The sequence below is a fragment of the Pelodiscus sinensis genome, chromosome 21 (genome assembly GCF_049634645.1).
Source record: "Pelodiscus sinensis isolate JC-2024 chromosome 21, ASM4963464v1, whole genome shotgun sequence".
Lineage (NCBI taxonomy): Eukaryota > Metazoa > Chordata > Testudines > Trionychidae > Pelodiscus > Pelodiscus sinensis.
The window spans coordinates 10,869,941-10,888,540 of record NC_134731.1 but is presented as its reverse complement, the minus strand read 5'-3'; the positions used below and the strand labels follow the sequence as shown (position 1 = coordinate 10,888,540).

At 45.0% G+C, this 18,600-nt stretch overlaps 1 protein-coding gene across 11 annotated transcripts in view; it reads right to left on the bottom strand.

Moving 5' to 3' along the window:
• Nucleotides 1-411: 411 nt before the first annotated feature.
• KSR1 (kinase suppressor of ras 1) overlaps nt 412-18,600 on the bottom strand; it is a 44,156-nt gene continuing 25,967 nt past the window's right edge. For 9 of the 11 annotated variants that reach the window (XM_075904838.1, XM_075904834.1, XM_075904837.1 and 6 more), the window contains 4 exons: nt 16,519-16,650; nt 16,104-16,239; nt 14,221-14,354; nt 412-6,190 (listed from right to left, as the gene is read on the bottom strand). In XM_075904838.1, coding sequence (XP_075760953.1) covers nt 6,112-6,190; nt 14,221-14,354; nt 16,104-16,239; nt 16,519-16,650 — 481 coding nt within the window. In that variant the 3' untranslated portion in view covers nt 412-6,111. The other 2 variants (XM_075904840.1, XM_075904836.1) reach the window with 2 other exon arrangements.

Genomic DNA, 18,600 nt, shown 5'->3' with positions numbered 1-18,600 from the left:
CCCTTCCCACAAAACATTGTCAAAATGGAGAAAGCTGCCCTGAGAAGTGATGGAAGTGCTGCAAATGTCAACACTTTCAGATGCCTATGGAAGTCCGTGAGTACACAAAGCAGTGCTTTTCTTTCACCGATTCACTTATCACCAGTGAAACTGACTCAGCAAGTGTAGACATCGCCTTCAAGTTGGAGCGTTCCAGGAGAAGAATTCTCTGTCAATGGGCTGGTACAGCACCCAGTATAAGGGATTGCTGGGTCTTCTGGGCAGCACTCTAATCAAATGTATTATTTGCAAAATACTCAGCTCTTTCAGCACCAAAAGGTGCTATATGAAGCGTAACATCTTCAATCAACATGGAAATCTTGCATCCCAAATGAACCGCAAGTCTCACATAAAAACACACAATTCTAGAACTTTTGTTTTATCCAGAGCAGAGATTTATTCACTGAAAAGAATCCTAAATATTCAGAATTTCATTAGCGTAGAGTGCACTTTTTTTTTTTGCCGGTTGCATAAACTAATACAGAACCTTTTGTTAATACTAACAAGTTTAATTAAATTAATAGCAATTCTGGAAGACAAACTCAGTTGATAGAAAATATAAAAAAAAATTTTACTGTACAAAGTTTACATCACATTTGAAAAGAAAATATGTCAATTTCCACCATATTACAGACTCCATTTACATACGCTACTGAAGTCCTTGCTAGTGTAGCAGTACTGTACAGCAAGCTTCACATTTACAAGGCTAAAATGATACAGACTTGCAGTGCTAGTCACTCCCTTACACCACCACAAGAAGAAATAGCACAAAACAATCATAGAACAACGCAGCGTAGAGACCCGGTTCCGTTAGCAACACGTGTTAAGGAATAAATGGGCCAGTTTCTTCCCCCCACCCTCCCCACATGAATTGAGTGACTTCCCATTTTCACCAGCCATCAGACCCAAAGACGCTATCCACTGCCCAGCCTCTTGCCAGCTCTTCTTTAAAAGAACAAGACAACTTGTTAGACCCAAGAGATCAGACAGTTAAAAGAATAACTGCAGGATTCTAACATCTTAATTCACATCAGGCCAGGTCATAAGCTAGTGTAAATCAGTGGCCCTCTACTGACCTCAAACACACATCTGCTGAAGCAGGTGTTCAACACAGTCTATATACAGCCAGGTGCTACTGGATGTGGGTAAGTGTATCCGAATCTCTCCCTAACCTGTGTTGGAATATAAAGAGCCATATATTGGGACCACTGTGCCCTTCCCATTGAAATATGTCCAGCAGTTCTACTTAAAAAGGGGTGGGCAACACGGCCCTGTGTTTCTGTGAAGGTTACTACATATGTGCAAATAAATCATGGGCAGCAGATCTCCAACTGTGCTAATGGGGCGGACTCTCCTAGCTAAGTTTTATTCAAGGATAGCTAAGAATGCATCACTTGCCCACCATTACTCTTACATGTTGCCACAGGAAGGCTAGCTGCTAATGAACGGGGGAGGAGAGAATGGATAACTCAACTGTGAAGGCAAGAAGTCAGTGGTTTGCAAGATGGGGACTAAAAGGAGGACAAACCCTGAAGATAATCACAATACCCAGGTGTGTCTTACACTCTGGAGACCCCTTACTGGAGGGGCCTTTTGTACCCACACAAACTTGCAGAAACTAATTGCTAGGAGTACATTAAGGCTGCAGCCAGTGCCAGGTGTTCAAACCAGAGTCATGTTCTTCAGTTACATGAAGGACTAAATTCAGAACACTGGAACAAAAACAGAACAACTTTAAATCACCAGAGCCTTACTGAGCCAAAAACACTTTCTGAAGCTAATAGAGGTTTTGTCTAATAAGTCTTAACATTTGTTTTTATTTATTTATGTCATTTATACATACACAGACAAATAATTTCCCCTTCATCTTAACCCATCTTGGGCCATCAATATTTCTTTAATGAAACTGAATTCTACTCATCACTAATGGATACAACTCAGACTAGCTTTGGAGAGAAGAGCAAATATTAGTTTTTTTGTTTTAATTAGCAAAGCCATGTGGTGCAAATAGCTTGCCACAAATAGAGTTACACTCAAGGGGTTTTATTTATTTAAAATAAAGCTATCGTGGGATCAGTACGTACCACACTGCCACAGTTGGGAATTATCACATCAACCCGTTTACATTCAAGACACACATTAAAAACACTTGACCACAGTATGCGCTGATTTAGCATCTACTCGTTATTACATTGTCTTGAATGTGGAATTTAGGAATCTCTGAGGGGTAGCTGTGTCAGTCTGTAACTTAAAACCCCCCCAAAAAACTTAAAACAAGTGGTCTTGTAGCATCTAAAGGTGCATCTAGTCAGCACCTTTCTGTTGGAATAAGCTATGCAATTGCATAGCTTATTCTGAGTCCAAATTGAAAGAGCTTATTTTGAAATGTGGTGTTGTCTACACAGTGCCACATTTTAAAGTAAGGCACTATTCCGACAAATCCTTTAACCCTCTTGAAACGAGTGTTACAGGGATGCCAGAATAGCACACTGCTATTTCAGGAAATAGAGAGTGCGTTTAAAGACATGGCATTGCTATTTCGGGATACTTCAACGGGACTTCCAGTAACCCAAAATAGTGCTGCAGTGTAGATGTCCCCTTAGAGACTAACAAAAAAACCTTTATGCCACCTTGTTGATTTGGGAAAAACTGGGGGGCCAGACTTTCACACATGGCCTCTGGAAGCATGGCTCCCCTTTTGCATGTCCTAGAAAAGAAAAACCGGCCATGCCTCCTCCCATTTGAAAACGTCAACTCTACACACTTCCATGCTCCCGTATTGTCCGCAGGCCGTAAGAGGCTGGAAAAGGCGCCCAACAAACGAAGCTGGAACGGATAAGCCAGATCAATGCAGCTGTTGAGGGCTTCCAACAGAACTGACTGAGGGGTTCAAAGACCTGGACTGGCCACTGGGGTTTGGCTGGTCTGTCATGAGAATATGAATGGGGTGGGGAAGGCTCTGAAACAGAACTGCCACACGCATTGGAGTGTCTAATCCTGACCCACTGAACATCAGCAAACCACCTGAACTTCAACGGGACTAGATTTGCCCCTAAGGGTTGTATTTCCCTAAAGCATCCACATCCAGGCAGTTTTACATCTGGGGTCATGTACCAAGAGTAGCAGCTTTCCGAGGACTTCACACTCGTTATACCCGTAATGGGCTGGAGGGGAGCGCTCGATTGGACAGCACCATTGTATCTGCCTGTACCTGCTACATCCTCAGCAAAACCAGACCTTTATTTCAACTGAAGAATTTGCCCAAGGGGCACCCAGGTAACACTGTGCAAGGCATTTTATGTATACATCTAGGATGCAGCAAGCCAGGCTTGCTTCCTACACCTGGCATTCTTTCAAAGGATGCATCTCTCCCCGAGCGTTCCTCTGCCCCCTTCTGAAAGACGGGCACCCTCGGATTGTTAGCAACAAGATAGCTCAAGCTAACTGGGTATCAGATGCCCAAGGAGAATGGTGAAGCAACTGACCACATTAACTCAGACAAGTGGCCTGCTGCAGTAACGCTGCTCAGAGACTTTGCAAGGCAAGAGCACAATAGGAAAGGGAATTACCCCTATTAAAAATTCAAGTCAGGAGCCTGCAAACAGATGTACCTTTTAGGAGTCTCTCACTCCACCCATGGGCTCCAGGGAAGGAGTGCCCCAGCCTAACGGTGCAGAGTGACATCCGTTTGTAGGATCTGGCCTATTTAATTCTGGCAGAGTTAGCCCAGAGAAGCCTGCCAGAAAACCAGCAGTCAAAAGAAATGGGATCTTAGGCCCACACTGTGCCAGGTATTTCAGCACATATCACCCATCAAAGCCAATGGGAATTAGCACCTAAATACTCGGCAGGATCTGGGTCAAACTTCCTCTTCTGGGGGGCTGGAAGGTGCATGGGCCTTGTCACAAAGCGACTGGTGGAGGTGCATTTTTATCTCAAGGTAAAACCCCAGAGAAGACAACACAATTGGCAGGTTTGGGTACAAGCCCTTAGCAAATGGAGTTGAACACAGTCTGTAACTCAGCCAGATAGTGCAAGTGAACTAGTTGGTTGTTTTTTCTCCCACAAGCGATCTACAATATGGCCCCTTTGCTCCCATGCAAAAGTTTGGAAGGTTTTTGCCTCAAAAAACCAACACACAAAACCAACTTGCAGCTAAAAGTCTCCCTGCAACTTTGCACACCAAGCTTTTAGTTCCAAAAGTGGAATGAAACTTTAATAGTGGTTTTGTGCCACTTCCTCGGGCAAGTAGTTTCCCCAACACAAGTGATACCACATAGGCTGCAGGGGGAGGCGTTTGTAGGAACCCAGTGCTGTCTCAGCAGAAATCATTCTGCTGTGGGAAGTGAGTTCTGCCAGGTCTCCAAAGTGTTTCATGCAGGATAAAACTCATGCGCAGAGCCAGCACCCAGGCCTATGCCCCACTGGGGTCTTCAGAAAAGGGACTTTTGCGCCACAGGCCTTGAACTGACCCTCTGCCTTGTGGTGAAATTTCGTCAGCATGAAGTGGTTTCCTCTACGTGCCCCTTTGATTGGATTGATACTGGCTGAGATACCCTGTTCAGGCCCGCTGATGGGGTGGGAGGAGCAAAGGGCCAACTGTCCTGGGACCCAGTGATTTAAAGGGGCCCTGGGCTCCCGGCCTCTGTTACTGTGGCAGCAATGGTGGCTGGAGCCCTGGGCCCTTTAAATTGCTGCCAGAGCACAGGTCCACACAGCTCTGAGGTCTGGGGGTGGAAGGGGGGAGGGGCAGCACCACGATCTGGTAGACTAGCTGCCCCAGCCCTGCTCCTTCTGCTCCCAAGGCTCTGCCTCTTCTGGGGCATATAGCCAGCCCCTTATACCTTGTCTGGGGGCCCTAAGAAGCTTAACCCCCCCCCCACCTCCCCAGCCACGTTAAACTGAATTCTAGCACAGACTGTGCAAAGTTCGCTAGACACAATACCCCTGGCCCTCCTCAACTTTCACTTCCCTACTTCAACATCCTTCTTCTCTTCGGCTTTCCCAGGGTCTATTCCAGCAGCCCACACTCAACTTATGGGTCTCCCCTCCCCGCTCAGAGATCCCTCCTCAACTGTTGTGGAACCTGCTTACAATGGGACTCCATTTACAATGGAGGAGGAACTTAAGTCCCACATTCTGGGCTGCAATAGGCAGATGGCAGCTCTGATTACTGTGGATCAGTTTGTAAGACTGTAAAGCTGAGATTTAAAAGGAAAAAATCCTTAAAGAATGAAGGTGCCCAGTTCTCTTTGAAAGCCAATGAGATGCTGCTGCTTAACTTTAAGGTTCTTTTTGAAAATCCCATCCCCCTGCTAGTCTAGGAATGAATGAACTGTGCTTAAAAAAAAAAAAAAGGGTTCCAACCTTCATCAACATGCATGATAAAAGGGCAGGATTTGGGTCTCTGCGTAAATCTGGACTCGTAAGTATTCCAGATGGGCTGCCAGTAAGAGATTAGAACCAGCCCACGGTTGGACGTTTCCAGAGAAGATCAGTAATCAAGAGTGTATTAACTTGCTCAAACCATAGCCCAATTCATGCATTTCTTTTCAATACAGTCAACGTTTTTGTAAGTTTCCTGATGGAGACACCATGGAGCTTTCACTTCATTCCCTCTCACTTGAATTGGCTGCATTCGTGATTTAAAGCTAGCAGTTCTCTCTGACAGATGTGCAACCTCTATTAGCTTCAGTGGAAATGGTGTACAAGATGTGCAGTGCAGGAGTTAGCCCTTAGTTACTCCACAGATGCAATCGAGCACGGGGAGCAGTACTTTTCAGTGCCATCTGAATGCTTGCACTTAGAAAACCCCTTTAAATCACCTTTATTATTAAAGATATAGTTCACATAGAGAAACATATGATGTAAACATTTTTTTTTAAATAATTGCTGGTGCTCAGGTAGAATGCAGACTTCAGAAACAACGAAAGACAGTTTGAAAGGAGGGTCGTGTGGCTTGCAGGTACGGGCTGCACCAGTTTCATAGTTCAGAAGAAGATGCCGTGAAGGTTTCTGATGGTTTGTGTGAGCAGGCAGACAACAATATCAACAAGAGAATTACAAACCACGCTAGATCTTTTGGTTACTCGATTCCAGGATTCCCAAGCCAAATCTTTCAAAACGGAGAACAACTTTGCTACTGTTAATGCTGAAAAGAGTGGGGAAGGGAGGGGAAAAAATTATGCATTTCTTTTCTTATTTTGGATTTGTCGTACAAAGAGCCCTATGAACAGCCCTTATAAAGAGTCCTATAAAGGAAATCAATGTTAGGCTCTGCAATAAAGCACAATGCAAGCTCATCCAACAAAGAAGTTTAAAATAAAGCCATCTACAAATACCATGAGCGTTGATAACAGCGCTTGATCCTGAAGTCCTTATTCCCAATGCTTTTCAGGATAGGTTCTCCACAGCACTATTCTTTTCTGCTTCAAGAGAAGTAAATTTGGGGGGAAAGGATTCAAAAGAGGGGAGAGAAGTCAAGATGGGGTCCAAAATGTGAATGGGTTTTGGAAACCAAGCTGCTCTTTATGCTTTTGAAAATCTCCCTCCCAAAACAGAACTCTCCCCTGCCCAGATGGATCAAAGGTAAAAAATTAGATTTGCCCGTAACTGGCGTAGGGAGAAAATGAATAGAAACCTGGGAGAACCATTGCTAAGATGGAAGGAGGCAAATTACCTAGAAAGGTCAATTTCTAACAGGGAAAGGATTGCATTAATAAGGTTAATTAAATCAGATTTAAAAACCCACCTTCTTTTCTCTGCAGACCGTAACAAGGGTTCAGCGGAAAAGATCTTCCTATATTTGCTAAAGATCTGTTAGTACTAACCAGAAAGGCTCAATTTACAAAACATCTCAGATGATTAAACGCAGGTGCCAAAATGAGTTAACTATTGAAGGGGGCTTTCTTTGGCTGCACAGGACTGTACTGAGGCACCTGGCTGTTTGGAAATGTAATATCATGGATCTAAAGGGAGACATTCACCTGCAGAGAGCATACTCACGAGATCTTTTGTGTTTCCTGAAAGGTTGAAACAGATCACCCGACGGCTGCTGTTTCATAGCCTGCTACACTACAAAGGTGGTTAGCACTCACGATTTATAAGGGCTGGTCTATAAGGGGCACTCAGGAATGTTAATCTGAATTAACTACAGGTGTGAACGTAAAGTGGATGTGTTAAACTGTTTAAACCCCAGAGTGGACACTCCCATTCCAAACTGAAGTAGCTTTACTTTAGTTTAGTTTAACCCTGCCGAATGAGTGTGTCCACACAGAGGTTTAATGCACGGCAATCGTTTCCACTGAAATCAGACCATGAACTCATTTTCCCAGAGAAAAGTTTTCAATTCTGATTAATTTATCCAGTGTCCCCCCCATGGAGACAAGTTTTAAACAAACAAAAAAAAAGCTTAGCACTTTAAGTATGCTATGCTACAGCTCAATTCAGCAAAACTCTTACACACCTACTTGTATTGAAACAGTAGAATTTAAAGCTGAATAGGCGCCCTTATTAGCAAAGCCAAGTTACAAGCAATGTTCATATGGCTGCATTGTTCCTGGGCCTGCGTGCATGTGTGGAGGGAAGGGAGAAGCCACAAGGAATTACAACTGTTCCCTAATTGAGGGCTGCTCTACACTATACTTCACGACATCGCTCAGAACTGCATCAGAAGAACTCTTCCATCCATCGAGCTACTGCCCCTAAGGCCTTGTCGACACAGCGCGGGCTGTCGATCTAAGTTATGCAACTTCAGCCATATGAATAATGTAGCTGAAGCTGATGTACTTAGATTAGGGATGTTAAATTACAGGCAACTGACTAACTGAATAGTCAATGCATTTTGCATCAACTACTCGATTAGTTGATAGGGCGCATCCACTTTTTGAGGTGTAGAAACAACCCAAAGGTTGTTGCTACACTTTAAAGGCAAAAGTGCCACGTGGAGCCCAAGGTTAGCTGGGGACTAACTCTTCTGGCTCCCATGGAGTCCCAGAGTTCACGGGAGACCGTCCAGCAGTCAATTTACTGAATCTATACTAGAGGCAACAACTCAACCGCTACTAGATCAATCACAGCTCATCGATCCGGCAGGTAGCGAAGACATGCCCTGAGAGGTGGCTTTACTTCCATCACTGTCGGGTCTATGGTACAGCATGGAAGCTGCAGCTGCACTTCTGTGGTGTTTCTAACAGTCACACCCTGAGCAAGGAAACTTGCATCTTTCCTGTTCTGTAATCTGAAAAGCCAAGAGCTCGCTAAGTGGAAATGAGGAGGTGTGACGGCGCGTTGGGGTTTTCCCGTCCCCTACACCCCCGTAATGGCACGAACAGACTCCACCAGCCAGTAGAATAGAGGGAGTTTATTGCTTCTCCAGGATACAGCACAGCACAGGTGTCATCTGGTTACAGGGCAGGCCTAGGATGCCTCAGCCCCCCTTGAGATGGGGGAGCATGGGCCCCTAAATCCCAGCCCGTTGCCTAGGCTGCTTCCTCCATGATACCAGCCAGAAACCTAACTCACTCACTTCCAGCCCTCCCCCCAGCCAGGGCTCCACTCCCCTTCTTCCCATTGTTCCGCTCCCTGGGAGATGACTGATCAGACAGGCTCTTAACTCCCTTGCATAATGACTCATTCCCTGCCCTGCTGGGCCATGCTGCAGACAGCAGCCAGTGGAGGTCACTCACAACCCAAGCTTAGCAACCAGCAAGGTCCCCACACTACATTACAGGAGGCAAGACCCTTCGAACACCAAACTCTCAGTCACTGAACTGCTCAACCAGTTCCCATTCAAGTCAATGACAAAATGTTACTGGTTTGAACGGAAGATGGCTCTGGTCCTTCGGGCTTAGGAGGGAGATTTTTCAAAGACACAAACGGTAAGTAGGAACTTTCCTCTCTAACTTTCAGTACTTAGCTCCCAATCATCATTTGGGCCTGTGAAACTATAACATTCAAGAGTTACACAGCACAGCAATAATGATTTTGAGGTGTAACCCAAGGACTCTCAGGCCATGTCTTCACTCCGCGGAACATCCCACTGCCACGATCGATCTTCCAGAGCTCAATTTAGCAAGTCTAGTTAAGACTCACTAAATCGAACTTGGAGGGGATGCCTGCCAGAGTCTGGTACTCCTGCGCTTGCCAGGAGAAAGGGAAGCTGACAGGAGTGTTTGCTCCTGTTGGTCTCCTGCTTTGTGGGGATGCTGCCAAGCTCGGCTTAAGGTAAGCCTACTCCAGCTACATATTCTACGTAGCTGCAGCTGTGTACCTTAAGCCGAGCTGCCGGGTCTAGTGTAGACCTGGCTTTAGTGGCTTGTGTCATTTTTTGTTGGATGAGGCTTGCAGAATGCACACAACCCAAGACAACATTTAGCAACAACAAAACAACCCACAACTATACAATCCAGAGTGCCATTTCTCTTGTTTATGCCTTGCTAATCAGCTGGTAGTAGGAGTTAGACAGTAATCACAAGACCATTTTGAGGAAGAAGTTACAGCCTGTTGAAATGATTCAGAAGTGAATACAAATGGCCATATAGTTAGTTGATAGCAGTTTTTCTTGAAGACAAGCATCATTATTCAAGCTAACAGCCCACACCAAGAGAAAAAGACAAGAGAGGAATTTGTAAAGTGTTGGTTATGTCCCAAGGGTTAAACATTTTAGTAGCTGTTTTGTTTTTAAGGGAGAGGTGATTGTCCAAGTTCTCAATTAGGAAACAACACAATGGAAGCATGCAAGGCAGACCCAGTTATTGCACCAGTAGCTACAACCTATAAAAGACAGGGAAAAAAAATACAATAAGAGTTAGTTAGTGGTTACTAGAAACAAGCTTTAGAGAATAAAAGTGTATCCCAAAATAAATCAAAGGGTTAGGGTAGCGATTCTCAAAGCGCAGGGAGAACCCAAACGATTTGCCAGAGTGGGTGAGAACTGTTCTAGTCTCTACTGTTCCTCACAATCACAGCTTGCATTTAAAAATTAGAAGTGCATCTCTAGCTTTACGGTTATGAAGAAAACCTTGACAACATGACCTGAATGTAACCAATCTAGCCACATTTCCCTGAATTTGCAGAAAGTCTGAAACAATAGCTCTGAGTTGTGAACTGTCCCCATTCATTTCAGAAGGCACTAACTCAGATGCCAATGTTGATAATTAACACTGTTGACATTTAAAATATTTCACTGTAAAAAAGCATGCCCAAAAAAAAAAGGGGGGGGGGGAGGGTAAATTTAGGAAGAGTGATACAAACTACTCTGAAGGTTTGTCTACACAGGGGGAAAAAAATCTATTGTGGTGTCCTATTCCACAGGCTATTCTGGAATAAAAATGATTTTATTCTAAAATAACTGCTTAGGTTTGGAAGTGCACTAATCATTTCAGAATAAAATGAGTTTTAATCCAGAAGTGTGTCCACATGGGCCTAGTCTACACTAACCCCTACTGTCAAGCTAATCTACGTGTCTTCAGCTACGCAAATAGTGAAGCTGAAGTCAATGTACTTACTACGGCATCTTGTGTGTGGTAGGTAAGGTAAGCAAGGGCTGCTCTCCCATCAATGCCAACACCACCAGGACAAGAAGAGCAGTACTGGCATCGACGGGCGGAGTACTTGGAGACTGATTTATCATGTCTAAGCAGGCGTGATAAATCAACAGCCAGCGGATCGATCGCTGTAGCATCGATCCCCAGCATAATAGGGATAAACCCATGGGGAGCTATTCTGAAACAGCCATTGCAGAATAGCTTGCTCTGCATTTTTGTTCCAGTCAATGTCTCCAAACAGACGAGACCTCAATGTCAGCGTCTTTTGGGGATGCCTTTGTAGGCCCCATTCTATGGGCTCTCAAGAGTCACAACTGGATTCAGCTTCCTGGAGGGAAGATGATCTTCCAAAATTTTGGCAAAAGCCAAGCTAGTGAAAAGGTGCCAGATCATTTATAACCATTCAAAATGGCAACAGAACTAGCGTCAGTGTCCTTTATTGTGCAAAGAAACACGAGAGTGTCACTGAACTGGACCTTTTAAGGTGTATTCTGCACCTTTCATACAATACTATGCTCTTCTGCACCGTAGTTATGTATGCCAAGGAAAGCGGACTCCTTTTGGAGTGTCAAACCTGCTAGACAAAGCTCAGAGCAAACAAACAGTCGTGCCACCCAAACGGGTAAGTGGGTCAGATACAGTAATCCTTCAATATGAAGAGGGGATATGTCATAACAGCACGTGGAAGGCTCAGGGAATCGGTAATAGGTTAGGGAGCCCTTCACTTCTATGTATCTAAAGACTAGTCATAGAATCCTAGGCATGGAAGCGACCTCAGGAGGTCATCAAGTTCAGCCCCCTGCCCAAAGCTGGACCAATCCCATCTAAATCATCCCAGCCAGGGCTTTGTCAAGCTGAGACTTAAAAACCTCTAGGGATGGAGATTCCACCCCTCCCTAGGTAACCCATTCCAGTGCTTCACCACCCTCCTAGGGAAATAGTTTTTCCTTATGTCCAACCTAGACCTCCCCCACTGTAACTTGAGACCATTGCTCCTTGTTCTGCCATCTGTCACTTCTGAGAACAGCCTCTCTCCGTCCTCTTTGGAATCTCCCTTCAGGAAGCTGAAAGCTGCTATCAAATCCCCCCTCACTCTTCTCTTCTGCAGACTAAACAAGCCCATGGCTGACCTTTGTGACTTCATGGGCAATCCTGAGTGGGCAGTGTCCAGTTGCATTTGCAATTCAGGGACATCCTTTCTGGCAAATTGAAATACGGTGGCAGGGTCTCCAACCCCATCAAACAGAGATGAGATGCACTGAGGAACATGCATGCTACTGGTAGGCTGGGACTAACTAGAGGGCTTCATTTTCCAGGGCTGTCCATCATCTCTCCAAAGGATTTAAAAATACCTCAATATGTACAGAAAAGCCATTCAGTTAAAGGGCCCAATGGGAGCTTTTAAAAATCTCACTAGGTATCTGCATCTCTATACATCTAAAAAAGATCTTAATTAGGCCCCAAATCCCTACCTGCAAAAAAGCTACTGATGAACTTTGCATCTTTTAGCCATAAAATATATTAAGGTGCACTTTATAAGTTAAGTGGGGATGTTCAGACAGAGTAGACAGCCTACAAGTTCTTTGTTATGGTTAATCATATCTCAAGAGATTAGACCCAAGGGGATAGATTCATCTCTACTGTTTCGCCTCAGTTACTGACTTCATCCTGTAACTTTTCCGAATGTGGAATTCCCAGTTCACTGGGAGTTCTACGCCCAAACGAGGACCGAGTCCACCTTTTACTGTCTAAGTTTGATAACTCAATGAAAAAGGAATTTCTACGATAAACAATTCATTAGAAAGAGGGAAGTGTGGGGGAGAAAGGGGAAGGAAGAGAACCACAGGAAAACAGGCCAGTTCTCTTATAACAGAAGCACAGAAAGGAAAAGCAGCAGTAATTACATGCAATCCACGTGCTTACAAGTTATAGCTTAACATCATTTTCAAATATGTATAAAACCAAAGCCCCCAACCTTTGAAAATTTATATTCAATCAAGAGCCTATGATCAAAATTTCTTAAAGGTTGGAGCTCAATCAACAATAGCAAGGACTACAGTTGAAGCTCCCTGCTTTAAATTGTAGCATTCAGAATGCAAAGAAGATACTTTGCTTTCCCAGCAGTGCACCATTGTGCATGGTTTGCCTAAACCAGTGATACACTTGACACTTGTTCTTTTTAAGAGCATTTGTGTTATCACTTTAGACAAATTACTACAATAGAACAAGTAAAAAGGATTTGTGGCGCTTTACGCATTAAAGCAGAGATTGATGCGGAGAGGAAAAAATATCAGAAAGCTCTATTCATCAATGACTGGACAGTAAATATTCAATCTCTGCTGACAGTAATGTCTTTTTGTATACTCATGATCCCAGGGTCTTGGAGGAAGCATTTCAGAATGAATTCAAAGTATTTAGAATTCCATAGCATGTTAGACAGGAAGATTATGCATAGGGAAATTGATGAAGTTCGAAAAGGAAATGCAGTGGCAATTGCAATACAGAAAAGGAGGAGCATTCGAGGAGTTATGGCAAGATACCGCAGGAGGATAAGAGAGGGGATAAGAGATGGGAAAGAAGATGAGTAAACCATGGGGAAAAAAGGAGAGAAAATAAATATTAGAATTTCTGTGCATGAAAATGTAACAATGAACAAAAATATTCCTTAATGCTCGAATTCTCCCCCAGCATGCTGGGCCTGTGTATTTCATCTACTCAGAAAAGTGTACAAGGTATGTGCTTAATTTTAAAGCCTGGGTATAAATTCCATTGACTTCAATGGAAAGAAAGAGATTTGAGAGCAGGAAACTTTCTTGAGTAGATGCAAAAAGGTCCAGTTCTGCAAATCTTTATTCTTCTGAGTAGCCCTTCCTCAAACTAGTCATGTAATCAGTGCCGATGGAATTACATGGCCATTAAACTGGTAAGAGATGAAATCAGGCCCCCCTTTTTTCAGTGTTGATTCAACTCTACTCCCACTGAAGTCAATGGAAAAAATCCCATTAGTTTCTGATTCTGCATGCACAGAAACCATGTCCCTCTGAATTAGTGGCTATGCATGAGCCAGAGGTTAAATGCTCAGGGCCTGTGGTACAACAGGTTTCATACTATTCTTTCCACACCAAGGTGAATTTCATGTCAGATTCTGATCTATCCCTGTCATTAACTTCAGAGACTTGTGCCTGTTATCCTCTTTTAGATTACAGCTATAATCCCATAGGCCAATCCCCAGAGTGTATTCCAGCACATTCCTTTGCCACGCCCCCTTTCGAAGCCACTAACGGCCACTTTTCAGGACAAGATGGCACCTCCCTCAAACCTCTCAAGGGTATTTCCACCACTTTCCACCAACCCTGCCTCAGAAGCGGATTTAAAACTAAGGTGAAAAAACCTGGCAAACACTAGAATAACTCTTCCTGGGGGAGAGCGGAGGGGGGAAATGTGTGGGAGGAATCAATGAAGACATTTTAAAAAAACTGGATTAATTATTTTAGGTTGGGCAAGGGGTAAGAGTCAGTGAATATCAAATAAATGTAACCCAGTTATTACAGCATTATACAGAAGAGAGACAGAGGGAAAAAAGTACATTATATGTCCAACCTCATGCCTAAGGAAGTAAGTAGGAGATACTCACTCTGCAGATTTCCAGAAGTGTCCGGGATGTGACAGCCGCCGGTTCAGTTTTGGCAGTTTTTCAAGCATATCCACGAGAAGAGTAAAGCTGGGTCTCTCACTGAGGTCAAAAGACCAACATGCAGAGAGGATTTCCTAAGGAGGACATTTGGAATGGCGTCATTATCATCTGATTTAGCTCACCAGGTCAGTGAGACTTGGGCCAAGGGACGAGGGATTTCGGGGGCTTCTGGTTTTGGGGCACTCAACTTTTGAGACACTTGGGAGGAGCCTGATGTTCAGAGAACACATAGCGCCTTTGGAGTCTCTCAAGTTGAGTGCCCAAAGCCACCAGAAAATCTGGACTTTGCTGTTTATTCCACAACAGTGAGTCGGGACAAGGGGCAGCCTATAAACAAAGGGGACAGGCTTCAAACAACCCTGGCAACAGGCTAACCAGTACAGAACCGATGGACTTCTACAAGATGAATGGAATTCATCCACCTCACCTCCCGCCTACACACATCCGTGCGACACCTGAACATGTGTGGGTGAAACTCCATGGAGCTACCCCAGCTTGTGGACAGCATACTGAGCAACCCGGAAGGTTCTCCACAAAAAGAGCTCCAGCCCCAGGCCATGCAGCCACAGGATGAGAGAAATCCCCACTTAATGACCAGGCTGGGCCTTCTCCTCTGGCTCCTGTGGAAATCCCAGCTGCACTGTCCTAGGAGAAGCTGGCCCTTGGGACTCTGACCGAGCCTGTGCAGAGCTGGACACCCATTGTGTGCCCAATCTGCAACCACTCTTCTCCCCCGTAGGAAAACCACACAGGTTCCACGGGACCCAGGGCTGTGAGGGATGAACTGAACCGGATACAAAAGCTGTGCCGTCTGACACGATCATTTCCCTGCAAGCAGAAGAATCTGGGGACAGTTCTGTTTAGTACACCTCTACAGAGAAAGGGCAAGGCTTAGGGAACTCTGGGGTACAATCCTGACCTCAAACCCAAAACAAAATGGAGCTTTGCTATTGACTTTTACAAGACCAGGATTACACCCAATGAGCCAAGCACCCAGTTCCTTCTCTGTTCAGTGGTTGGGGCAAGGGAGTGACTCTGCAGTGAGAACGGCAGCTTGACTGGGACTTCTTTGGGGCAGGCTCTGCCCTTCAGCTCTGCGGGTATGTCTACACTACCCCGCTAGTTCGAACTAGCGGGGTAATGTATGCATACCGCACTTGCTAATGAAGCCCGGGATTTGAATTTCCCGGGCTTCATTAGCATAAGCGGGGAGCCGCCATTTTTAAATCCCCGCTGCTTCGAACCCCGTGTAGCGCGGCTACACGGGGCTCGAACTAGGTAGTTCGGACTAGGGTACCTATTCCGAACTACCGGTACTCCTCGTTTCACGAGGAGTACCGGTAGTTCGGAATAGGAACCCTAGTCCGAACTACCTAGTTCGAGCCCCGTGTAGCCGCGCTACACGGGGTTCGAAGCAGCGGGGATTTAAAAATGGCGGCTCCCCGCTTATGCTAATGAAGCCCGGGAAATTCAAATCCCGGGCTTCATTAGCAAGTGCGGTATGCATACATTACCCCGCTAGTTCGAACTAGCGGGGTAGTGTAGACATACCCTGCGTGGGTACAATGCCCAGCACAATGAAGCTCTGGTCCATGACCCGAGTTCCTTGATGCTACTGCATCACAAATATTATTAAGAATGCGACGTGGTGCCCGAGTGTTTATATATCTGGACCGGGGCAAAGTAGCTGGTAAGATACTATTGACTTTTCCTTCGCAATCTGATTGACGCTGCAAGTAAATGCATCTCTAAAAATCCCATCTCCTCTCCAGAGCTATACGCCATCCCTGACCAATGGGCCCTTTGAAAGGGCTGCCACTTACGCTGACTTCTTTCCCTACGCTGACCGTCGTGAGGATGTGCTTCACTCCTTCGCCGCTTCCAATCTGCCAGATGAGCGCTTCGGCCGGCTGGCTCTTGAAAGGCCACTCTCTTGCTTGGAGCTCATACCAAACCGTCCTGAAACACGGGGACATAAATTAAGCCTCATACCCCCCTGTAAGGAAGGCAGAGTTCATGCATCCCTGTTTTAACACATGGGATGGCCAAGGCACCGCTCTATTATGGGACAGGACCAATATCACATAGGAATAAAACCCACCATCTTTGAGCTCTGTGGGCTTCAGGCCCAAGCCAAAACCCATGCCACAAAGGCGGCTCTGTCTCTTCACTTTGGACAGGGCATAATTTAATGGATTCAGGCAACCACACAAATTTACCAATGGCTCGTGCTCTTACCCAAACGCATAGACGTCGGCAGCTTTGGAGAAGGGCAGCTTGTCTTCGTCTTTCCCAGGAGACATCTCACGAACAATTTCAGGGGCCAAATAGCACAGCCAGTCATGAGGCAGCTTCAGTTCATTCTCACGCCTGAGTGCAAGGAGGGCGAGAGATCAGATAATCCCTTCCACAGGCTGTAACTGGGAATGCGCAGCTAACGGCAGGAACTCTCCCTAGAAAGCTGGTTTTTTGCTGGCTCAAGCCTTTGACATTGAGAATTTCATCCGAGTTTTATTTTTCACCATATAAATATACTGGGCCTGATTCTCAGTGGCTCCATTCCTGCACTTGCTCCTCGTGTTATGAGGCTGCACAGGGGCCTGCTCAGCCCCTGATGTAACTTAGAATCATAGAACTGGAAGAGTAACAGAGATGTAGCCGTGTTAGTCTAGTCTAGCTGAAACAAAAAACAGGACTATGTAGCACTTTAGTCTTTAAAGTGCTACATAGTCCTGTTTTTTGTTAGAACTAGAAGAGACCTTGAGAGGTCATCGAGTCTAGTCCCCTGCCATCATGGCAGGACCAAGCACTGTCTAGATCGTCCCTAACAGATGTCTGTCCAACCTGCTCTTAAATATCTCCAGTGATGGAGATTCCACAACCCTCCTAGACAATTTATTCCAGTGTTTAACCACCCTGACTGTTAGGAAGTTTTTCCTAACGTCCAATCTAAATCTCTCTTGCTGCAGTTTAAGCCCATTGCTTCTCATCCTATCATCAGGCCAAGGAGAACAATTTTTTCCCCTCTTGCTTGTAAAACCCTTTTAGATACTTGAAAACTGCTAGCATGTCCCCTCTCAGTCTTCTCTTTTCTAAACTAAACAAGCCCAGTTCTTTCAGTCTTCCCTCATAGCTCCTGTTGTCTAGACCTTTAATCATTCTTGTTGCTCTTCTCTGGACCTTCTCTGATTTCTCCACATCTTTCTTGAAATGTGATGCCCAGAACTGGACACAATCCTTCAACTGAGGCCTAATCAGTGCAGAGCAGAGCGGAAGAATGACTTCTTGTGTCTTGCTCACAAAAGTCCTGTTAATGCATCCCAGAATCATGTTTGCTCTTTTTGCAACAGTGTCACACTGCTGACTCATATTTAGCTTGTGGTCCACTACGACCCCTAGATCCCTTTCTGCAGTACTCTCTCCTAGACAGTTGCTTCCCATTCTGTATGTGTGAAAAGGATTGTACCTTCCTAAGTGGAGTATTTTGCATTTGTCCTTATTAAACTGCATCCTGTTTACCTCAGACCATTTCTCTAGTTTGTCCAGATCATTTTGAATTTTGACCCTATCCTCCAAAACACTTGCAACCCCTCCCAGCATGGTGTCATCTACAAACTTAATAAGCGTACTCTCTATGTTATCATCTAAATCACTGATGAAGATATTGAAGAGACCTGGTCCCAAAACAGACCCCTGCGGAAACCCACCTGTTATGCCCTTCCAGCAGGATTGTGAACTGTTAATAGCTACTCTCTGAGAATGGTTATCCATCCAGTTATGCACCCACCTTACAGTAGCCCCATCTAGGTTGCATTTACGCAGTTTATTGATAAGAAGGTCATGCGAGGCAGCATCAAATGCCTTACTAAAGTCTAAATATACTGAAGTCTCCAGGTTGCTCTACCTTTTTCTCATGCCCATGGTCACCCGTAGGCCCTGGGAAGCAGAGAATGGCTGTAGTGTAATGAACTCTGACCATACATGCCCCATTCACCCCTAACATGGGGGGTTAGGGACACGGCAGGCACAGAGCCTTTTGTCTGCTCTACACCATGCTGGAAGGGTGTCAGTGCATGGGTATTTCCAGGGGACCATTTTCTTCAGCTTTAAGACACCTTTATTCTGCCAGAATGCCTTAGCACAACAGAGACACCCATAGGGACAAAGAAAACCCACTTTTCAAACCTGTGTGTCTCAAGTCAGGTGTCTATCTTTTCAATCCAATCGTTTCCCCTGATTTACTCTGGTGTAACGGAGATCACAATCTGGTGCCTCGGCTACTTGGTCACTGTTTCTGTTTTCAGAAACGGGTTAGAAACG